Consider the following 20,344-nt stretch of genomic DNA (forward strand, 5'->3'; position numbering starts at 1 on the left):
AGCCCATCATTGCATTGAACTATGGTTGTGCCATAATCACAAAGTAATTTCTGTGGCTGTCTGTTGGCTTCTTTGACCCTGTACTTGGCAAGGCTGGGTTTTTAAGCCCCAATTAGCCATTAAACAGCATTTTAGAAGACTTACCCTCTTAATGAAAGAAATGAACTGGTAGTGCATTGAAATGGCAAGATAATGTGGAGCTGAAATAGCAAGATAAAAAATGTTGTCACTGATAATGTACGATTTGCCCAATGGTATCAACCAATAATGGTAACAAATATTTACTCTTAGCAAGCAGAGCAACTGTTCATTATAACAACTGCAACATGGCTTGTTTATTTGAGGTGATGGAATCAATGATTTCTGAATGCAAAGACGCTAATTTTGACTCTGTTTTCCTGCAAATGACAATCTGGTTCAATAGGTTTGGAAATTTAGGCTATTTTGTTTCTTTGAAAACACAACCAAGTGTTCCCATAATCAATCTGTTACTATCTCAAAGAATCAACAATTCAGCACATGAACTTGTCACAATCTTGCGGTCACGGCAACTATAATACATCACTTGAGTGATGTCTATGATGTTTGTGGGCTGGAAGGAAATAGGTTTTTGTATTGAAGGATGTGTTCAAATATAGAATGATATACTTTTCACCTTGGAGAACAAAGGAAGGGCAGAATACTTTATACATTATTCTTTATTTCCCCCTATGGAAACTTTATTTAACCTTTGCATTTTCAATTCCAGAAGCCATTTGCATTAGCCCACGACTTTAGTGCTTATCTCCTCCCAATCAATACAAAATCAAGTGGCATAATTGTAGGACATTAGAAAATCAACAAGCTCAACAGGCTTGTGTTAAGTGATGTGTATTTGCTGCTGCAGCTAATACATTTCCTGCCCTTCAGAGACAAGGCAGGGGGATTTCAACCTTACTAATTGAATGGAATGTCTTGCACGCAATTTTGTTGCATTGCTTTCAAAGGCAGCCAATAATATTTGGTGCTAAGCATATTGTTTGCCATTGTTTGCTTTTAGGTTATTCAGACCATCAGTGCAGTGGACAAAGACAATTCTGTGGAGGACCATCATTTCTTCTACTATTTGAATGAGGAGGCCACAAACAGCTCTGGTTTTGCCATCAAAGATAATCAAAGTAGGTATTGTGTGCACAGCCCTTGAAATATTTCTGCAAAGAATTAATGCTCAATTTGCCACTTTAATTATGAAACTTTCACTAGACCTGTTCAGACATTCACCTTCATGTGTTCTCAGAAATTGTGGAGGGAGGAACTAGTTGTGCATACCCTGTTTGTGCTGACTGCAGCCTTAGATCTTGAATCTAAAGATGGAATTTTCATGTGTTCATTTGAATGAACTTAGAATGAACTTAGAAAGCCCTTAGAAGCCTTTATGCAGCTGGAAACCCTGAGCAATTGTGGTTCCTGTTCACACAGAAAATTCTAAACACGTTCAGCTGAATGTGCAAAGTTTCTCCCTGCTGACCTTCCCACTCAGTTGCAATAGTAAGAACCAGTGTGGTGTAGTGGTTAAGAGCAGTAGACTTGTAATCTGGTGAACTGGGTTTGTGTCTCCACTCCTCTACATGCAGCTGCTGGGTGACCTTGGGCTAGTCACACTTCTTTGAAGTCTCTCAGCCCCACTCACCTCACAGAGTGTTTGTTGTGTGAGGGAGGAAGGGAAAGGAGATTGTTAGGCGCTTTGAGACTCCTTCGGGTAGTGATAAAGTGGGATATCAAATCCAAACTCTTCTCTTCTTCTACAATCGAGGGTGGAGATTTTTTTCACATGTAGACACTGGGGGGTGGGGGCAGTGCATGTGGTACTCTCTCCATATGTTCTGAGAACTCTTGAAAGCTAACATCTGAGCAAGTCTATTGTTCATCCGGTAAATAGTACAAATTGTGGTGTATAGCTGAGAACCACTGTGGGCCACACAACGGCACAATTTTCAGGATTTAGAATGCCAGGCTCAACTCAGAGCTCAGCTATGAACATCAAAGATGTCATTCTCTTTTATTACCTCACAGGAATATTAATGAGATTAACTTGCTGTCTGTAAATTTCTTGCTGATATGGCTAGATAGTTATCCAATGAATAAAAACATACCACATACATAATTATATCCTAGTGTTTAGAACCTGGGCTGGTGTCTTCATCTAAAATGAATCTGCAGCATACTCTCACAGTTACTCATGTCAAAGTTGTCAGGAACAGTCCCTTTCAGTCATCCTGGTTTTGGTTTTACACCTGGATAATCAAGTGGTGTCTGTGCTTTGCTGTCCCTTTGGTCAGCTGCGGCTGCTGTACCAGCAGTGCACATACCTTAGGAAATTAAACCTGGTCTGTGTAATGCACTCCACATGGTATTACCTCTGTAGCTGTTGGTGAATACTAGCAAATAGGGTCACTTTGCACCAATACATCTGTACTATGTACCAGTTTGCTTACAGGCACAATTCGTAGAGATGGTGTTTACCGTTAAAGTCCTAAACAGCTTAGCCCAAGACAACTTAGGGAGCATTGCATCCTTTATTATCCTGCCCATTTCCTTTTATTAGAAGAAGTGTCTCCTCTGGTAGAGGCATAGTTGGTGAGGATACAGCCTTCTCCAGACTGGTCCCATAATATGAAAAACCAATGAAGAGTAGTTCAATACTGTCCCACCCCACACTTGCTGCTTTTTGCAAGGCATCAAAGAAAGTTTTATTCTAGCAGTCTTTTTAATTTTTGAAATAGGCAACACTTTTATTATTTTTTAAAAAAAACAACTGATGATGCTGTCTCTTTGAGGTTTTTAATGAAATTATAACTTTTATATGTTGCAGTTCGAAAGCACCCCCGGGTGCAAGTAGATAAATAGGGACCGCTTACTGGCGGGAAGGTAAACGGCGTTTCCGTGTGCTGCGCTGGCTCGCCAGATGCAGCTTTGTCACGCTGGCCACGTGACCCGGAAGTGTCTCCGGACAGCGCTGGCCCCCGGCCTCTTGAGTGAGATGGGCGCACCAACCCCAGAGTCTGTCAAGACTGGCCCGTACGGGCAGGGGTACCTTTACCTTTACCTTTATGGTGTATAAACACACTAAAAACAACACCACTCATATATATATATATATATATATATATATATATATATATATATATGAATAAGGATGTTTGTGATCATTGGTTATTTCATGTGTTGAGCAGAATAACTATAGAGTGTTGGAGCCATTTCCTTTTTTAAAATGTGTTTTTACTGAGCTGTTGTAAAGCACAATACTGAAGACAGCATACTCAACAGTCAGGCACACATTCCACAAGACACAAATCTTAAAAACTTGTCATCAGGCCAGGAAAGCATTGCTTGAAGAATTCCGCTATGTCTGCTGTTTCTGAAACCTTTATTAGGCAGTGATCTCATGATGTCATCCCCTCCCCAATTAAGCTATTTATAATTGAGCTACAGCTAATAAGCAAAAATTAATCTGGCATGCTTGGCTTTTATCTAATTATAAGAATGCAAATAAAATAACTCATAGATCAAATAAAATATTCTATTTAAGGTGCAGGAAGTTGATAAGTTATTGCTTCCAAGATTTTTCAGTTCCTGAATTCCTCCACCAAATGTGGAAGAAATTGGGTTTGTATTTATGGCATATCTATCATTTATCTTCTGACAAATTAATAACACCTCTTTTCCATATCTTAATGATAAAATATAGTGCTGCTTTTTGCTGAATGGGACATAGATCCCCACAAGCATTTCTACTATCATATTCAGTCTCCTCTTTTTCTTACTGTGTAGCTTGAGACCATTATAAGATTTCTGCTGGATCAGAGCAAAGGCACATCCAGTGAAACATTCTTCTCACAGGAGGCAACCATATGCTTATAGGAAGCCTGCAAGCAGGACCTGAGTACAACAGTGTTCTTCTCAGTTGTGATTCCTAGGAACTGATACTCAGAGGCATATTGCCTCAAACAGTGGAGACAGAACACAGCCAACATGGCCGGTAACCATTGATGGCCTCCAACTCTATGAATTTTTCTACAGTTCTTTTAAAGTTGGTGGCTATCACTACCTCTTGGAGGAGCTAATGCAATGGTTTCACTATGCAACTTTCTTTTGTCTGTCTTGAATCTTCCAACATTCAGCTTCAATGGGTGGCCCTGAGTTCTACTATTAGAAAAACTTCTCTTGGCCTGCTTCTCCACACCATTACCTTAAGCCTTCCACACCCTGCTTGATCTTACCATCTGCAAGTCTCCTATCAAGGGTGGGTATATTTGCCCCCACCCAGGGACAGAATATTTTGTCTCTGATAACATTTGTGTTTAATTCTTGCCAGCTGTAGTCACCTAAGTCTGTGTAATCTCACGGAGGTAAGGGACTATAGCCAGAGTCATATAGAAATTATAAGTCCTACCAGAGTCACTATTCTTGGTGTAAAAAAAAAAAGCCTGTTAAGCACTTACTCAAATAAGCAACTATCTGGGCAGTTGTAGCAGATTGTTAGGAATTGTTGACTTCTGTGGGGAAAATGACTAAGGACTAAGGTGATGCTGAATTTCATGAGGTTTCTCCTCAAGGGTCCTTCTCTGCAGCAAAAGAAACTGCATTCTGACTTAGAAAGCCTATAGAGAAGTAGCAAGGCAGATTGCAGCCTCTTCTATGCCAATAGTCCAGGGCACTGGGAGTCTGCACACAGTTCAGTAGCAACATCTTTAGCTTGGTTCTGGTGGGGCAGTGGAAATGGTAGGGTTGTTTATAGAAAGTAAGGATAGCATGAGGAGAAAGAGGAGATGTTCCTCATCTTATAGTTGTTTGTTGTTTAGTCGTTTAGTCGTGTCCGACTCTTCGTGACCCCATGGACCAAAGCACTCCAGGCACTCCTGATTTCCACTGCCTCCCACAGTTTGGTCAAAATCATGTTAGCAGCCTCAAGAACACTGGCCAACCATCTCGTTCTCTGTTGTCCCCTTCGCCTTGTGCCCTCCATCTTTCCCAACATCAGGGTTTTTTCCAGGGAGTCTTCTCTTCTCATGAGGTGATCTCACAGTACTAGGAGTCAACCAATAAAATTGATTCAAAAGGACGCACCGCTTCATACAATACATAACAAAATGTGCAGAATCAATGGTGAAATGGTGCACTATGACTACTAGCTTTGACAACGTTGCAAAATATTAGATAAAATTAAGGATAGGGTGAACAGTAGCTGTTAGCCAGGACAAGTGGGCTCTACAACAAACTGTTGCATAGTGGAGAGCTCCTGTTCTATAAAGTTCAGCCTTGCCCAACCCAGTGCCCTCCACATGTTTTGGACTCCAATTTCCATCAGGCCCAGCCAGCATAGCCACTGGTCAGAAATGATGGGGATTATAATCAGCAGTGGAGCAAATGCCTAGGGAGGCGTGCATACCCTATACCCAGGGGTGGGGCCAGTGGGAGCAGGGCACTCCACGGGGCCTCCAAGGTATCTACCTTCCTCCTCACCCAACAGCTGAGGAGGAGGTGGTGGGCAGACCATTTGGGGCAGCACAGAGCCTATGGGTGCCCAAGCCACTGCATCACTCACAGGAGAGATGTGTGGCTCAGGCACACTGCAGGCCCCGCAGTGAGTGCCGCCTGGCATTTTGTCACCCCCCTCAGTGGTGACAACTGGGGTGGTCAGCCCCTACCACACCCCCTTCCTCCACCCTGATTATAATCAAACAACACCTGGAGGGCACATGGTTGGGGAGGCTGATGTAGATGACATGTAATTAGAACTTCCAAGTTCAGGGACAGTAAATCACTGAGGGTGGCCTAGTGCCTTCATGCTCTTCTTGATTGTTCCTGATAAATATGGACTGGCTACTGCTGAAAACAGGAAGCTGGATTAGGTAGTAGGATACTAAATTCTTTCCCTCTTATGTAGAGCACCACTGGCAGATTCTTATTCGAGCAGCTCTTTCACAGATCTGCAGATATAGTGCTCTGAAATAATAAAAAACCCTCAGAACAAAATCTCAAAAGCCAATTTTATCTCTTAATAATTGCTTTCTAAATATGGCAGATTGTAGGAGTAATAACTTCCCCATTATTTCTTAAACTGCCAAACACTGGTAGTATTAGAAAAGGGAAGAGCGTGCAAGGGAGAGAGCAGGTTTTTAAAATGAAGTGAAGATTTAATATTAATAAAAGCTTCTGCTTTGTATTTAGTTCTGCTAAAACACAGTTAAAGACAAAGGCACAGTTCATAATTATTTAACTTTGTTTCTTGTTCCCCCATTACACTGTTTTCATCGATAGACAGATGACATCATATGAATGACTTTTCTGTGCTGCGATGTTATGCAGCATTTGTATTGATCCCTTAGGCTGAGAAAGAATCGTAAAGGGGGGACACCAATCGAAACTAATCTGAGGGGAAAACCTAAGTTCAACAGCTGATGAAATTGCAGGAAAGGAGACCACTTAAAGGCAGCCTTCTGAGACTTAGAAGAAGAGCTATTTCAAATTCAACTAAAGTATACATTGCTCATATTGACTTTGCTAATTATTTGAATGTTCTGGCTAGGTGAATAAATCAATACAGCTAACTTTTGGAAAGTTCACTGTATTCTGAATAAGAAATTGCTTGGTTCAGATGCTGCCTGGCCCACAAAATATGTGGCCTTAGACTAACCACTGCCTCTCAGCCTCCCACCACCCAGGTGCACATAATACGAGTCTACCTTATTGAGTTAGTACTGCAGGGTTGCTGAGATTATGTAGGGGGGATGATGATAGCGGTGCATCTGAACTATTCAGATTTTAGCCAATGTGCAGCATAATCCTAAACACACTTATGAGGAGGCAAGCTTCACTGATCTGAGTGGGACTAAGTTGTCCCCTTAGCATCATGATTTCCAACTTTCTTCCCCCACACCTCTTTATCTGCACAAAATATGGCACAGTGTTTCTCATAAATAAGATATTCTAACTGAACGTGAATTGTTGGACTTGGAAACCCATAAGCAATGTCATGAAACAAAATAATCTTTTTTGTTATTATTTTTTAAAGATAATACAGCTAGAATTATCACCATGCGAAGGGGATTTCATCGTCGAGAACAGTTTATTTTTACCTTACCAATCCTAATTGCTGACAATGGAAGTCCACCCCTCACCGGCACAAACACTTTGACCGTCACTGTGTGCGATTGTGACCACGAACCTAGTCTCCAGTCATGCAGATATGGAGCAATGCTCTTCTCAATGGGCATCAGTGTACAAGCTTTAGTTGCTGTTGTAGCTTGCCTACTAATAATATTAGGTAAGAAAAACAATCCTTTCTCCATTTCATATTATGTCTTCTTGGTTCCATGGATTTGTTGCCCAGAACATGGTCTGTATTACCCAAATTAAAACCTGACAGAACTCATATATGAGTCAATGGCACCCTTTTTTTAGACAGAGGACCATACAGTGGCACCTCAGGTTTTGAATGTCTCCATTGATGAACATTTCAGTTTTTGAATGCCATATACCCAGAAGTAAATGCTTCAGTTTTTGAACACACCTCAGAAGTTGAATGTGCCACGAAGCTTCCTCTGAGTGCAAGATCCTGAGGCCTAGCTGTTGGCTATTGAGTTTTAGGTTTTCGAACATTTCAGAAACTTCCGGAACAGATTACGTTAAAAAACCGAGGTACCACTGTATTCACTTCTGGGCAATCTCCTTAGAGCAAGATGCCAGTGGTGGACAAGGCCAGAGGCAAAAATAGCCCAGAGGAATGAATGTAACTTTTATCATTGTATAATAGGCTAGTTTCTACACACATGCACAGAAATACATCCTCACTATCCTTGTCCAGATAAGGAAGAGAGATGATTAGAGTTAAAGAATGCATTATAGCCAGATAGCTGGTGTACAAAGTAGAACCAGTGAGGGGTGTGGGCTGATGAGATAACACATAGCCTGGGGAGAGTTCTAAGGTCCAGATAGACGTGCCTGGAGGACTACACTTGACTCCCAGCCCTGAGTTTCCCTTACCCTAATTTTCAACACCTTCATGGTGATTATATCCTGGACGCAACCTGTGCTTTTGTATCTGTGATAGTACTCACTGGTACAGGGTGCCATCATCACTTTCCTTTGCTACGATGACAACGATTTTGTGCTGGTGCTTATAGCACTTTTATCAAGATACCAACACCTCAAGTACCAACACCTCAATTTTTTAAAAAACTAAAAAAGCACCAGACACAAAACCCCATTTACAATAACTCATAGACCCCATTTATCTACCCCAGTTCTATACACATATATGTGCTCATAATACTACCATGCTCATGATCCATACTCTTCCTATCTCACCCATGAAACCAGAGACTATAAAACTGGTCACACTGCAGTAGCATCAAGATTAGTAAAAATTGTGTGTGTGTGAATTTCTCAAGTATTTCACCAGCACCATGCTTTTATTTGTTTGCTTGGCAGTTTTTATTCTAGCAATTGTGGCCTTGAAGCAGCAGACAAAGCAATCTCTATTTCACAAGAAAGGAGAAGCATTCAGAGAAAACATTGTGAAGTATGACGACGAAGGAGGTGGGGAGCAGGACACGGAGGCTTTTGATATTTCAGCCCTGAGGAACCAAACTGTCCTCAGAGAACACAAACCTCGAAGAAATATCACAACACAGATCCAGAGCCTTTACAGGCAATCTCTGCAGGTTGGCCCCGAGAGTGCTGTTTTCCGGGAATTCATTACAATGAAGTTAGAAGAAGCCAACTCTGATCCCGATGTTCCCCCTTATGATTCCCTTCAGATATATGCTTTTGAAGGTACTGGGTCAGTGGCTGGATCGCTTAGCTCCCTGGGATCAAGTTCTTCTGAACAGGATGAAAGTTATGACTATGTTCCTGAACTGGGATCTTGCTTCAAGTATGTAAGAAGCCCCTGGGGCTCTGCAAAGAGGGCAAAGCCATAGGCACTGCTAATTGTGACATTATGGGAAAGTCCAGCAGACATGACTGTGGCAATAGTTACAAAAGACTGCAACTCTCTTATTGTATCAAAGAAAGTTGGAAATATCAACACAGATGGCAAAGCCAAGCCGTTTTGAAATACAGCACAAGTCTTATTATTTAAATTGTATTTTTGGCATATGGTTGTTAGAAATATATTTGTGTACTGGCAGCATCTTGCAGAAATGATGCTAGAATAAAGGCTACCCACCTTCCCTTCAAAAATGGAAGATTCTGATATAAGCAAATTGTGAGTTGGTGCACCTGTTGTTGAGACATTATTTTCTGTGCACAGGGATATTGCATTTGAAAAGACATCCTTGCTTATAATGATCATCTCAGATTATCAGTATGTGCTATTTTTTTCCTCTTCAGATAAAGACATTCAACATTACAAGTACAGAAAAACTTAATTTTCTTTCAGTATTCTGTGCAGTTTAAGCTTTTCAGCTATTTACAAAGTTCTGCTGGCTACAATTTAATAATCACAATCAAAAATGTATATATATTTCATACAGTATGGAATTTTGTACAGTTTATAGTGAATACGGAAACACCTGAAATCTTGGAGAGAAAGAAAAAAACCAATGTGTTTCACTGCCAATTCTAGAATTATCTAGAGAAATCTGAAACTTGGTTGTGACAGACATTTTATTTTTCACATTTTTCTCTCTCTGATACTTTCACCTACATTTCCTCAGACAAATTAATAGGTGCACATAATTTGTGATTTGTCTTTGTTGTGGCTGTACATATACTTTACTCTCCGCAAAAGTATTTATTTTGAAATAGCAAATTGAAATAAATCTAATTTATCTGCGTTAAAACATAGATCTCTGTAACAGCAGATATCTATTCATAATTAAGTGTGACTTCTTGTTAAATTCCTAATTAATTTTCTCACTGGCAGAACCTGAAAAAGTAAAAATATAGCAGGTTCAAGTGTGAATCAATATTCAACTTAACCATGGTAATCAAGCATGTTGCAAAAAACCAAATACTATTCACATCTGGGCATTTTCCCTTTTTATTAAGAGCTTAAAAAATGACTGATTTCCCAGCACAGATTTATTTATTTTTTTATTATGGAATATAAAATTAGCTGCAGCACTCAATTTTATTGTCACAGTATTAAAGATCTTTAAAATGCTAAGCTGGTGGACATAAAACTTTATGTATAACATTAGATAATAAGATAGTAAAACACTTTAATGTTAATCCAGCTCTTCAGAAAATGATCCCATTCCATTTCATCTTTCAGGAATAGAGTCAGTCTTCCAAATTAAATTCCCCTGCTGTATTTTTGTTTGCACAATCTACAGCCAGTATAAAATTGGCTCAGAACTATTATTCTCTGTCACTTTATCCATCTGGCTGATCAGCACAAAATGTAGTGATCTAAAAGCCATCAAATGCATTCAAATGGCATCCGGTGCAAAGAGAGCCCTGCCTCTTATTTATTTACCATGTTTCTATTAGGTGTTTATTTTATGGCCTCCGCGTCGTGTAATCAATTGAAACATTTCAATACCCGAAAGCTGGCATTGTGATAAGGAAAACAAGTCCATCAGCTACTTTGTTTTTAAGAACAAAAGCAAAAGAAACACCAGACAGGAAATCTCAAATGAATTACCATTGAGGCAAAAATGGAGAAGCAAAAAGCAAACGGAATTGCAAATATCAGTGTTTTATTATACTTGCTTGTTAGACAGAAACAGAAACCTGAAGAGTATAGGCTAAGTGGAAAGCTGCTGGTAAAGGGACAATTTGCCTGCCATCTTAACTATAGTGTAGTAGAATTGGTAAGAGACAATATTGGTAATTTAATTCACTCTTTATTTAAAACAAAATAACCTTCACTATGTCCAACTGATCTGATGAAGAAGAAAAAAGCTCAACAGTGGTACTTCGGGTTACAGATGCTTCAGGTTACAGACGCTTCAGGTTACAAACTCTGCCTAACCAGAAGTAGTACCTCAGGTTAAGAACTTTACTTCAGGATGAGAACAGAAATCATGCAGGGGCAGTGGGAGGTCCCATTGGCTAAAGTAGTGCCTCAGGTTAAGAACAGTTTCAGATTAAGAACGGACCTCTAGAACGAATTAAGTTATTAACCTAAGGTACTGCGGTATACAAAATTTCATTTCATTATTATAACAACCAAATGAGGTAGATTAGGTTGAGAGAGTAAGAAATCCCTGAAACCTTTTAAGCAACTAAGCAACTTTCATTGTGGGGCAAAGATTCAGTCTGTGGCTACCCAGTACTTAAACTTACCTCGTTAGTATCTCCAGGCTGGGTGAATTGACCTAAAGTTGCTGGTGAACTGTCCTGTCTGGGGACTGCAGTAGATATTATGGATAGCAGAGGTGGCTAACTGAGGCTCTCCAGATTTTGTTGTACTCCAACTCCCATCAGCCCTAACCAGCATGACCGATGGTCAGTTATCATGGAAGCTGTAGTCAAACATCATCTATGCCACGTCCAACCTCCAAGAGACTGTGATCTAGTCCCACTGTAAATAAACACTGGCAGTGATCTACCCATTGGATTGACCAGAGTTGCTAAGCTTTTTTTTTTTTTTGGGGGGGGAACTTCTTCATAGTTGTTGAGCTTTTTTGGGGGGAGGCTTCATCAAAATTGATGAGCTATTTTTAGGGAGGATGAGCCAAAGTTGTTGAGCTTTTTTCTTCTTCATCAGATCAGTTGGACATACCTGAGGGTCAGAGGATATTCACCCCTAACATAGGTGACATATGACTAGATGTACTGCACCTATAGGGACGTGGGTGGCGCTGTGGGTTAAACCACAGAGCCTAGGACTTCCCGATTAGAAGGTTGGTGGTTCGAAACCCCGCGACGGGGTGAGCTCCCGTTGCTTGGTCCCTGCTCCTGCCAACCTAGCAGTTCGAAAGCACATCAAAGTGCAAGTAGATAAATAGGTACCACTCTGGCAGGAAGGTAAACGGCATTTCCCTGCGTTGCTCTGGCCACATGACCCGGAAGCTGTACGCCGGCTCCCTCGGCCAATAAAGGAAGATGAGCGCCGCAACCCCAGGGTCGGTCACGACTGGACCTAATGGTCAGGGGTCCCTTTACCTTTACCTCTAACTGTACCTATGCAGTTCTATTATTCAAATAGGAACTACTGAGAAAAGGATTTAGGTCAGGACTGCAGTATGGGGAAGGAGAGTTGAATACTTTCCTTATCCAAATGACTTCCTCACACCGTTGTTAGTCAAAAAGAGGGATGCATAATAGCTCATTTCTCTTGCTCCCTTCATATGCTTTACAGGAGAAGAAATTATGTGGGCGGAAAGGTCTCTCTCTCTCTCTCTCTCTCTCTCTCTCTCTCTCTCTCCACCTTCACATGAATATTCATTCTCCTCTACCCCCGGGGAAAGAGAAAACAAAACAAAACCCTACACAGCCTTCAGGAAAGTTCTAGAACATTACTTGGTGAGATCCAGTCACAGAACAACAAATTTTGGCCCTAAGAAACTCAAGCTATAGAACAAATTATATATATATATGGCTTGAGGACATTTTCTGGGCTGTCTTGGAAAGCCAGAATGTAGGACATAACAGCATGTGTACACCTTCTGCCTTTAGGGATCTGATGAAATATGAAATTCAGTGGATTTGATATTTGAAAGCACAGGCTATGCTGTTCTCCCTTTAGCTGGAGGATATAGAATAACAGCACACAAAACTCCATATAACATGGTACTTTGAGTTTTCAGGGCATGTGTCCTCTTTTATGTGGAGGTGTCAAAGTAAAAGCAATGGATACTACAGTTTGAGAGTTTCCTCACTACACTTCGTTAAATTACTTTTATGAGGTGTAGCACCAAGGAGTTCCTGAAATTTTACAGATCTCCTTAAAAGTGAAGAATGAAACTTTGTCTCGGAGATACATAACTGGGAGTGAACGTGGGTATGAAAACTAAATATAGTTCTTCAATGCGCTTATTGGCAGAGACACGCAAGGATACCTGTGAGCACAGATGATAACCACCCACATTCCTCTCTCTTAAGTAAAGGAGGCTTTGTTCTTATTTCTTATAACAATAAGAGATCCATCTGTCATCCCACTTGATTTCCACATATTCAGTGAAATAGCTGAGACTGAGTGCAAACAGTCAACATGTATGCATACAATCTAAATATTGAGGCCCTCCAGTTGATAAAAAATCCAGCACGGTCAGAATTCCTGATCACATGTAGCCTCTGTACAATTACAGCTCTATGTGCATAGCTAACCCCTTTCAGACTAGGGAATGGATGAATAAATCTGCTTTCAATACATTTTCAGTCCTTTTTCTGTGCCAATTGTAATTATTATTATTTTTTAAGTCCATATGAAAATGTCCATATGAAAACATGTATTCCAATGATATGCTTTCTCAAAGAAATAGATTTCTAAATGTGTTTTATCTAAAACTTAATTTAAAAATGTGTATCTACTGTGTGTGTGTGCGTGTGTGTCAAAAACTGTGATTGAAATGCAATGTTCGGGAAGGGCGAAAGCCAGTGGATAACTACCGGTAATTCAATTCTATACATTAATCCAGGTGGCTCGAATCAGCTCCCTTGATACCAGAATTCACAAAGAATCCAGTTCCACAAACATTCCTATTTCAGATGTCCTATTAAACACTCCTTTTCTAACACAAGCTCTAGTATTTCTGTGTTCATGAACTGCACGTGCTGGATGCACAATTAACAAACCAGTTGTTTGCCATTAATATTGAAGTGGTTATGTTATTTAAAGGAAGTCCAGCTCAATGTAGCCATGAAGACTGCATTCAGACAGGTGTTTATTGTGTTATTTTAAAGGATACAAACTGTCCCAATTGCTAACGTTCCTTTTAAACAGCAGCACCCATTGCCTTATACAGCTGTGGCTATTTGACTGTTATACCATCATGGCATGCTAAATTTCATTTACACTAGTTGACATGGTATAGCACCAGACCCCCAAAGTGTCCCTATTTTCCAGGGATTTACAGAAGCTGTCCCGGTTTCCTATTTGATTCTGGAATGTCCTGCTTTTCCTAAGGACACCCCTATTTTCATCTGAGAAATGTTGAAGGGTATGGTTGGATGTCCCTATTTTTATTGGAGAAATGTTGAAGGGTGTGTAGCACAACAATTACCATCATCTGACGGTTGCTGTTCTCCTACCCGCTCCAGACATGCACACTTCTGTTGCCCCATGATTCACTACATGCCAACAAGATGTAAGCACTTGGTGTTTGATAAATATGACGAAGCAACTCTTGATAAATACAGAGTGGATCCTCAATAAGGTGGCAGCAGATGTCCCTCATTTTTCCTAGATTGTTTGCCTGACACCAACTGAGTCATGCTTCATATATTTGAAGGAACAGGTGCTTCAAGACATCACAGAATCAGCCAGAGTAATACTACACTAAAGAAAAGAGGAGCCTATAATTTTGATGGTATTTGAAAATATACAAATTGTACAAATATACAAATTTATATGACACGTAAAGAAAGCCTAGCACAGAAGAAGAAGAAGAAGAAGAAGAAGAAGAAGAAGAAGAAGAAGAAGAAAGTAAACAGTCAAAGCCTCAAGGCAAATAAGTCAGCAGCCAGATACTCCATATTCTTGACAATTATACCTACCTAGTTTGTCAAGAGAATTGGAAAGTAACTGAAGGATCATAAATAAAGGAATATGATAAACTTCAACACATCAAATGGAAGGAAATGTTCCCTGGGGCAAAAAACAGGATCCACGTTGTTTATAACACCTACATTAATGATCAGGAAGAGGAGATAAACAGCATTTTAATGGCATTTGCCAATGATAAAAATGGGATATATTGCAACACTAGGGAGAGCCGAGATAAGCTACAAAATGAAATAAAAAAGATAGTCTGGAAATAAGGCTGGAAATATTGACAGAATTGGGGTGAGGGAAGGATTCTCTTGAAGAAATACAAGTTGCCATATATACATAATAAATGTGAGAAGGAAACTGGAAAACACTATATTCAACAGGCAAAGAAAAAAGAAATAGTGCTTTATCTTTGTTTTAATTTTTCCTCTACCTAAACTCTACTTATATATTTGTGGTTTTTTTGTTTTGTTTTTTAAAATGATATATAACACCATAAGAGTCCGGCGGCTCTCTCCTGACAAAGGAATCCCAACCTGAGGAAAGGCTGTATTTGAATTTCATATTATGTAGGCTACCTGACACTTTATTCAAGTGTCTTTGCGTAGTGGTTTTGTGAAATTCATTTACATTGCTGGCTGAGTTTTTTTAATTATTTGGATTGGCAATACAGCCTTTCTAATGCATTTTATATGTGAAGGGAAAGTAGCGAGAACTATGTCAATAAAAACGAATGTGTGCTAGAAAAAAAAGTTCATCATTATGCATTAACATCATTTATGGTACATTCTTTTGATAGGAAACCTCTGCCTCTGGAAAGCAAAGTGAAATGGCTTCTGCAACATTAAACACTGACAAAGAATGAATATTGCGCCTCCACAAAGCAAATGGTCAAAGCAGGACAAGAAACAAACACATTTAAAAACACCCCCTAATAGGATGTGTGTGTTCTGTAGATACATTTCATTTCCTTTTGCATCTCATAATATTTGCAGATAAAAAGCTTCAATTTGCACAGGGAGTCGCTGTTGTCTCTCTAATTATTAACACATGAAGGGTGATACAGAGCTTTTCCTTGTTGCTGAAGACACTATTGTCAATTTACCAACCTGCAGAAAAGGATACCTTCAGGGAATCCTTTTCATATTATTTTCCCTTTGGGAAAAAGAAACTGCAACCCGCCCCCCACCCAAAAAATCTTCCCACTCTTTAAAAATGCAGCTCCTAACCCAAGCTGGTAAAGCTTCCATGCTCTAGCTAGATCCACCTCTTGCCTGGAGGAAGGAAGTTGCAGTCCTGGATATGGGATCCTCTTCAAAGAGGGCCCTAATTGCACTCCGGACCTTGGGGCCCCCCATGGCATCCGGAAGCAGGGCTTAGCCCGGGCATTCCTGGGGTGGTCTCTCGATCACCCCATTTCCAGCACCCAATCAGGTTGTTTTGGAAGTTGGGGAGGGTGAGGGTTTATAAACGGCAGCGTGACATGTCAGAGCCAGTTGCTTCACACTGCCAAACACCTGCCCACCCGCCCTCTTTGGTTTCTGTGCTCTGGCCTTGCTTGGAACTTCAGTTGGTCACCTGTTTTGTGGCACTGGCCATTTGGGTTCTCGCCTACCTCCCAGCATTCGTCACAACTTTGTAAGGTTTGGCAGTTAGGCATTGACTTAGTGTGGTTGGGGGAGGGGAGGTGTGGCCATCACCTGCTCCTCCTTAAAAAAGGGTATTCCGTTAAAGGAATCTGGGGGTTCTGGATCTCGTCCAAAGTCCGCTTGAGGGGCTAGGGGCATGCCAAGACCACAGGAAAGCTAGGGTGAGCTACAGCTGATTTGCATCGATTTAGCTCCCTTGTTTGGTCTACCCATCCAGACCTCCTGGAAGGGGTCAGTTTTATTTTTATTTTTTTTAAATAATTTTTATTAACAATTTTGTTTAAAATTACAGTGCCAATAAACAATACAATATAACATCTCTTAACATAATTCTCTTCACTTCTTTGGACTCCCTCACATCTCCCGCTCCTGCATTCCTGTTATGAAATTTATTCCAGCAAATTTATCCCCTTATTTCTGTTCTTATTATCTAATTTTCTAAAGTTATATCTCTGATTTTTAACTATCCTATGTTCAAATCATGAAAAATTTAAATATAACCTAGAACTTCCAAATTTTTTTTGTCCTTTCTTAAATTTAGCTTATCTTCATATTTCAGTTCATCTAGCTTAATGGTGCCCAGTTATTTATACTCTCGCATCCTTCTTAACATTCATACAATTTACAATATTTTTGTAAATAAATCTTGAATTTCTTCCAATCTTCTTCCGCCGTCTCTTCTCCCAGGTCTCGGATTCTGCCAGTCATCTCAGCCAGTTCCATATAATCTATCAGTTGCATCTGCCATTCTTCCAGTGTGGGTAGATCTTGAGTTTTCCAGTGCCTCGCTACAAGTATCCTTGCTGCCGTTGTTGCGTACATAAAAAATGTTCGGTCCTTCTTTAACACGTTCTGGGTCAGTTTTAGTTTGTCAGTGCCTAAGCCAATACTGTTCACATTGTGTAATCAATAAAGTTGTGGCCTAAATTTGCCCATTAATTTTAAACTAAAATTTGAGTCTGTGTGAATTTATTTCTGGGGGGTTACCTGAGGTCCTCGAAGCGCAAATGTTGAACTACGATTTCCATCATTCTGGACTTTTGACCATTATGTCTGGGACAGAAGGTAGTTGGAGTTCCCATGCCCTCTTTAGGTCATAGTAAGGCTTTAGAGCTGCTCCATCCTTTCATTAGTATTTTATCAATATCCTAAACTAATAAAAGTATATGTGGAAAGAAGGAATGCATAAGGATGTTTGAGAGTTATGGGGAGGTGGTAGGAAAATAGTGCACTAGTGTTTTGAAATTTGCATCTATTTGCATGGGAGTTAGGATTCATTCCTCCCTCCCCTTCAAGCTCTAGAGACTGGAGAGTGAAACTTGAATATCTCTGGCATCAAAAGCAAAAGGACAGTCATTCTCCCAGGACAGTTACTAGAAAATTCTAGTTCAATACCAACATGCAACCTCCAATTTCTCATAAGTGTTCTTGCCCTGTGAAACATGCTTCCATTTTTCACATTCTCAGGGCACTTGATAATTTCTTGCAGTGTTGGGTTTTGCCTTATCACTATAAGGTGGCCTTGGGTGGGGTGTGTGGGTGTGGGTGGGTGGGTGGGTGGGTGGGTGTCAGTGTTTTCTTGCCAGTAAACATTTCCTTTAGCAGTCTGCAGTGTCCCTGGCTATCAGCAATTCCTGAAGGAAGTTACTTCATGATGTCTTTCTTTGGGCTTCGATTGAAACAAAGACCCCTGGGAGGGCTACAGAATGCAGACCACTGGAGTGGTGATTTGTTGAAGTAAAGGAAGGCCACTTGAAAACATCCAACAGACACCTTGAAAATAAAAATAAGTGTGACAAAACACCTATGATATCTGCCTTTTGATAATTTTCAAATACATTTTATTATCTTGTTAAGTGAAAGGGGAATGGCTGAGTAGGAAAAGGAGAAATGTTCAGCATAGCCCCAGAAAAACCAGACAATCCCTGGTAAATATGGATATTTGGTCCATATAATATCATCCAGGCCCAGTGCTTTTTATATCAGGGGTTACTCAATGGTATGCATGCCTCTTTTTGGTTGTTAAAAAGTGTGGCACTTGCTGTAACAACTTCATGGTGAGTACCAGGACCTATTTTTCTAGGGGGTGGGGAGCACTGTCTAGGCCTCATATTATGTAGATTCTCTTTTCTATTTTACCAATATTTATTAACAAAAGTGAGCACAAACAAAAGGATCCAGTATGTTGTTCCTTTTCACCTCATTCAGCCCACCCCTAAAATCTGCAGGAGCGTATTTCTGTTTTATAGGGGCCAGACTGCTAAATGTCTGCATTTCCCATACACAGAGATTATGGCTACTGCCTCTCTGAAGCTGGAAATATGTGCCCTCTCTGCTTGCAATGAGTCACAAACAATGCAACCCTGCACATGTCTACTCAGTAACAAATCCCACTGTAGCCTGAAAGTGGCTACAGAATTGCAGCCTAAATCTAGCAGGATGCATTTTACCCTATGGTCCACACAACACAAGATACAGTTTCTGGAAAAAGATGAAAGAAGTTAATAAGCCATGTCATTAAATGTGGAATACCTCTATCGTCATTCCAGCAGTTTTCTCCAAACTGCTAGATTAGTGTAAAGCAACTGCACTGAGCTTTGAAATGTGTTTTTTTTTTTAAAAACCCCAAAAAGTATTTTAAGAATTGCTGTCCTTGCAGTAATTTTAGTTGCTGACAAGAATAGTTTTGCCATCTTTTTAAGCAGTGCCTTTACTAAGGATGTTAGGAACGAGTGCTTAGTGAGAATTACCGCACAAGCAGCTTTCACTAAGCACATGATTATATAGATCCTTTCATGCTCCTGCATTAGGTTAAATTCTGATTACTGTGTTTCTTGCCTTTCTTTTCAGCTTAAAGTGGTTTTTGTGGGTCCAAGCCTGAACATGTAAAGCACAGAAGCGCTACAGTGGAGCCTTCTGTGCAGATCACAGAGCTTATTGGAGGAAATCCTGATATCCAGTCACAGCTTCATATTGTGATTAACTTCTCAGTGGTAGTCAGATAGAGTATTTCATAAAGGGCTTTAATAAACTTATGTCTGTTAGAGGAGCGCTTCAACTGAATAGATTGCGATTTCTGGATTTTCTCTCACATAATGCGTTCAGGTTTCTCAGAAATCCAAAGAATTTGAAGCTTTTCTGTCTAAAAAAATAATGAAGGGAAATGCCTAAGGTCTAAATTTTATTCACCTGACTAGTTCTATCACAGTCACCATTATGATGCTGCTAGTACTACATATGCTGATTTCTGAGCCAAATGACCCAAGAAAAATCCCACTTTTCCTGGTAGCTGTCCCTGGCGAACTATGGTGTAGGTATTATTTATTTGTGGTTTATTTATTCCTAACCTCCCTTTCAGAGCACAGCTCTCCCAAGGTAGTTCAGAAGGATTTTTTTTTTTAAAAAAAACAACAACATAAAACCACATAAAACAAACTTTCCAAATAACCCTATATGAGCAGCAACAATTAAAATTCAAGAACGAGCACATCAAACAAACATAGATCTTTAAAAAATAAAGTTCATGGCTCTTTTAGAAATCAATGCCAACATTCTTTTAAAAGTCAGTATGTGGGTATTTACCTGAGGAGGGAAACCTGTAGCTGTGAGGGCACTGTCAAAAATGTCATGCTATCAGTGTTTCTTTCTAAATAATTCCTAAATTATTTGGGTATTTGAAACAAACATGAGTTAACCAAGACCACTGAGTGACTAGATTGAAAATTAATGGATGTTTCTGCATTTACTTCCTATTTGGTGTCACACAACCTATGGGAGAAGTTTTTTAAGACATACAGTTCAAGGCATTACATCAAAAGGTGCAAGGATAGGTCACCCTTGCATTCATTGATAGCCTTGCATTCATCACCCTCCCCAATAGACCAAGGGATCAAGGCAAATGTGGTGTTTGGGAATCAAAATATGATGTAAGCAAATCACATTTCTAAAATAAGTGTTTTATCAGGTGTGGCATTCTAGTTTCACTTAGTCAAATATGTCACTAAGGGAGGCAATATTGTGGCAAGATCAGCTGGGCTTGGCCAGTGTT

The 20,344-nt window shown here is 40.0% G+C and overlaps 1 protein-coding gene across 6 annotated transcripts in view; it reads left to right on the plus strand.

Moving 5' to 3' along the window:
* The window catches only part of LOC307219610 (cadherin-19-like), a 68,593-nt gene extending 52,826 nt beyond the window's left edge, over window positions 1-15,767 (plus strand). For 5 of the 6 annotated variants that reach the window (XM_079982936.1, XM_079982934.1, XM_079982935.1 and 2 more), the window contains 3 exons: window positions 1,040-1,157; window positions 7,055-7,306; window positions 8,473-10,153. In XM_079982936.1, the coding sequence (XP_079839062.1) occupies window positions 1,040-1,157; window positions 7,055-7,306; window positions 8,473-8,963 (861 nt within the window). In that variant the 3' untranslated portion in view covers window positions 8,964-10,153. Of the gene's footprint in view, window positions 1-1,039; window positions 1,158-7,054; window positions 7,307-8,472; window positions 10,154-15,446 lie in introns of those variants that run through there. The other variant, XM_079982938.1, reaches the window with a different exon arrangement.
* The last annotated feature ends 4,577 nt before the right edge of the window (window positions 15,768-20,344 follow it).

This window comes from Podarcis cretensis (assembly GCF_951804945.1).
Source record: "Podarcis cretensis genome assembly, chromosome: 7".
NCBI classification, from domain to species: Eukaryota; Metazoa; Chordata; class Lepidosauria; order Squamata; family Lacertidae; genus Podarcis; species Podarcis cretensis.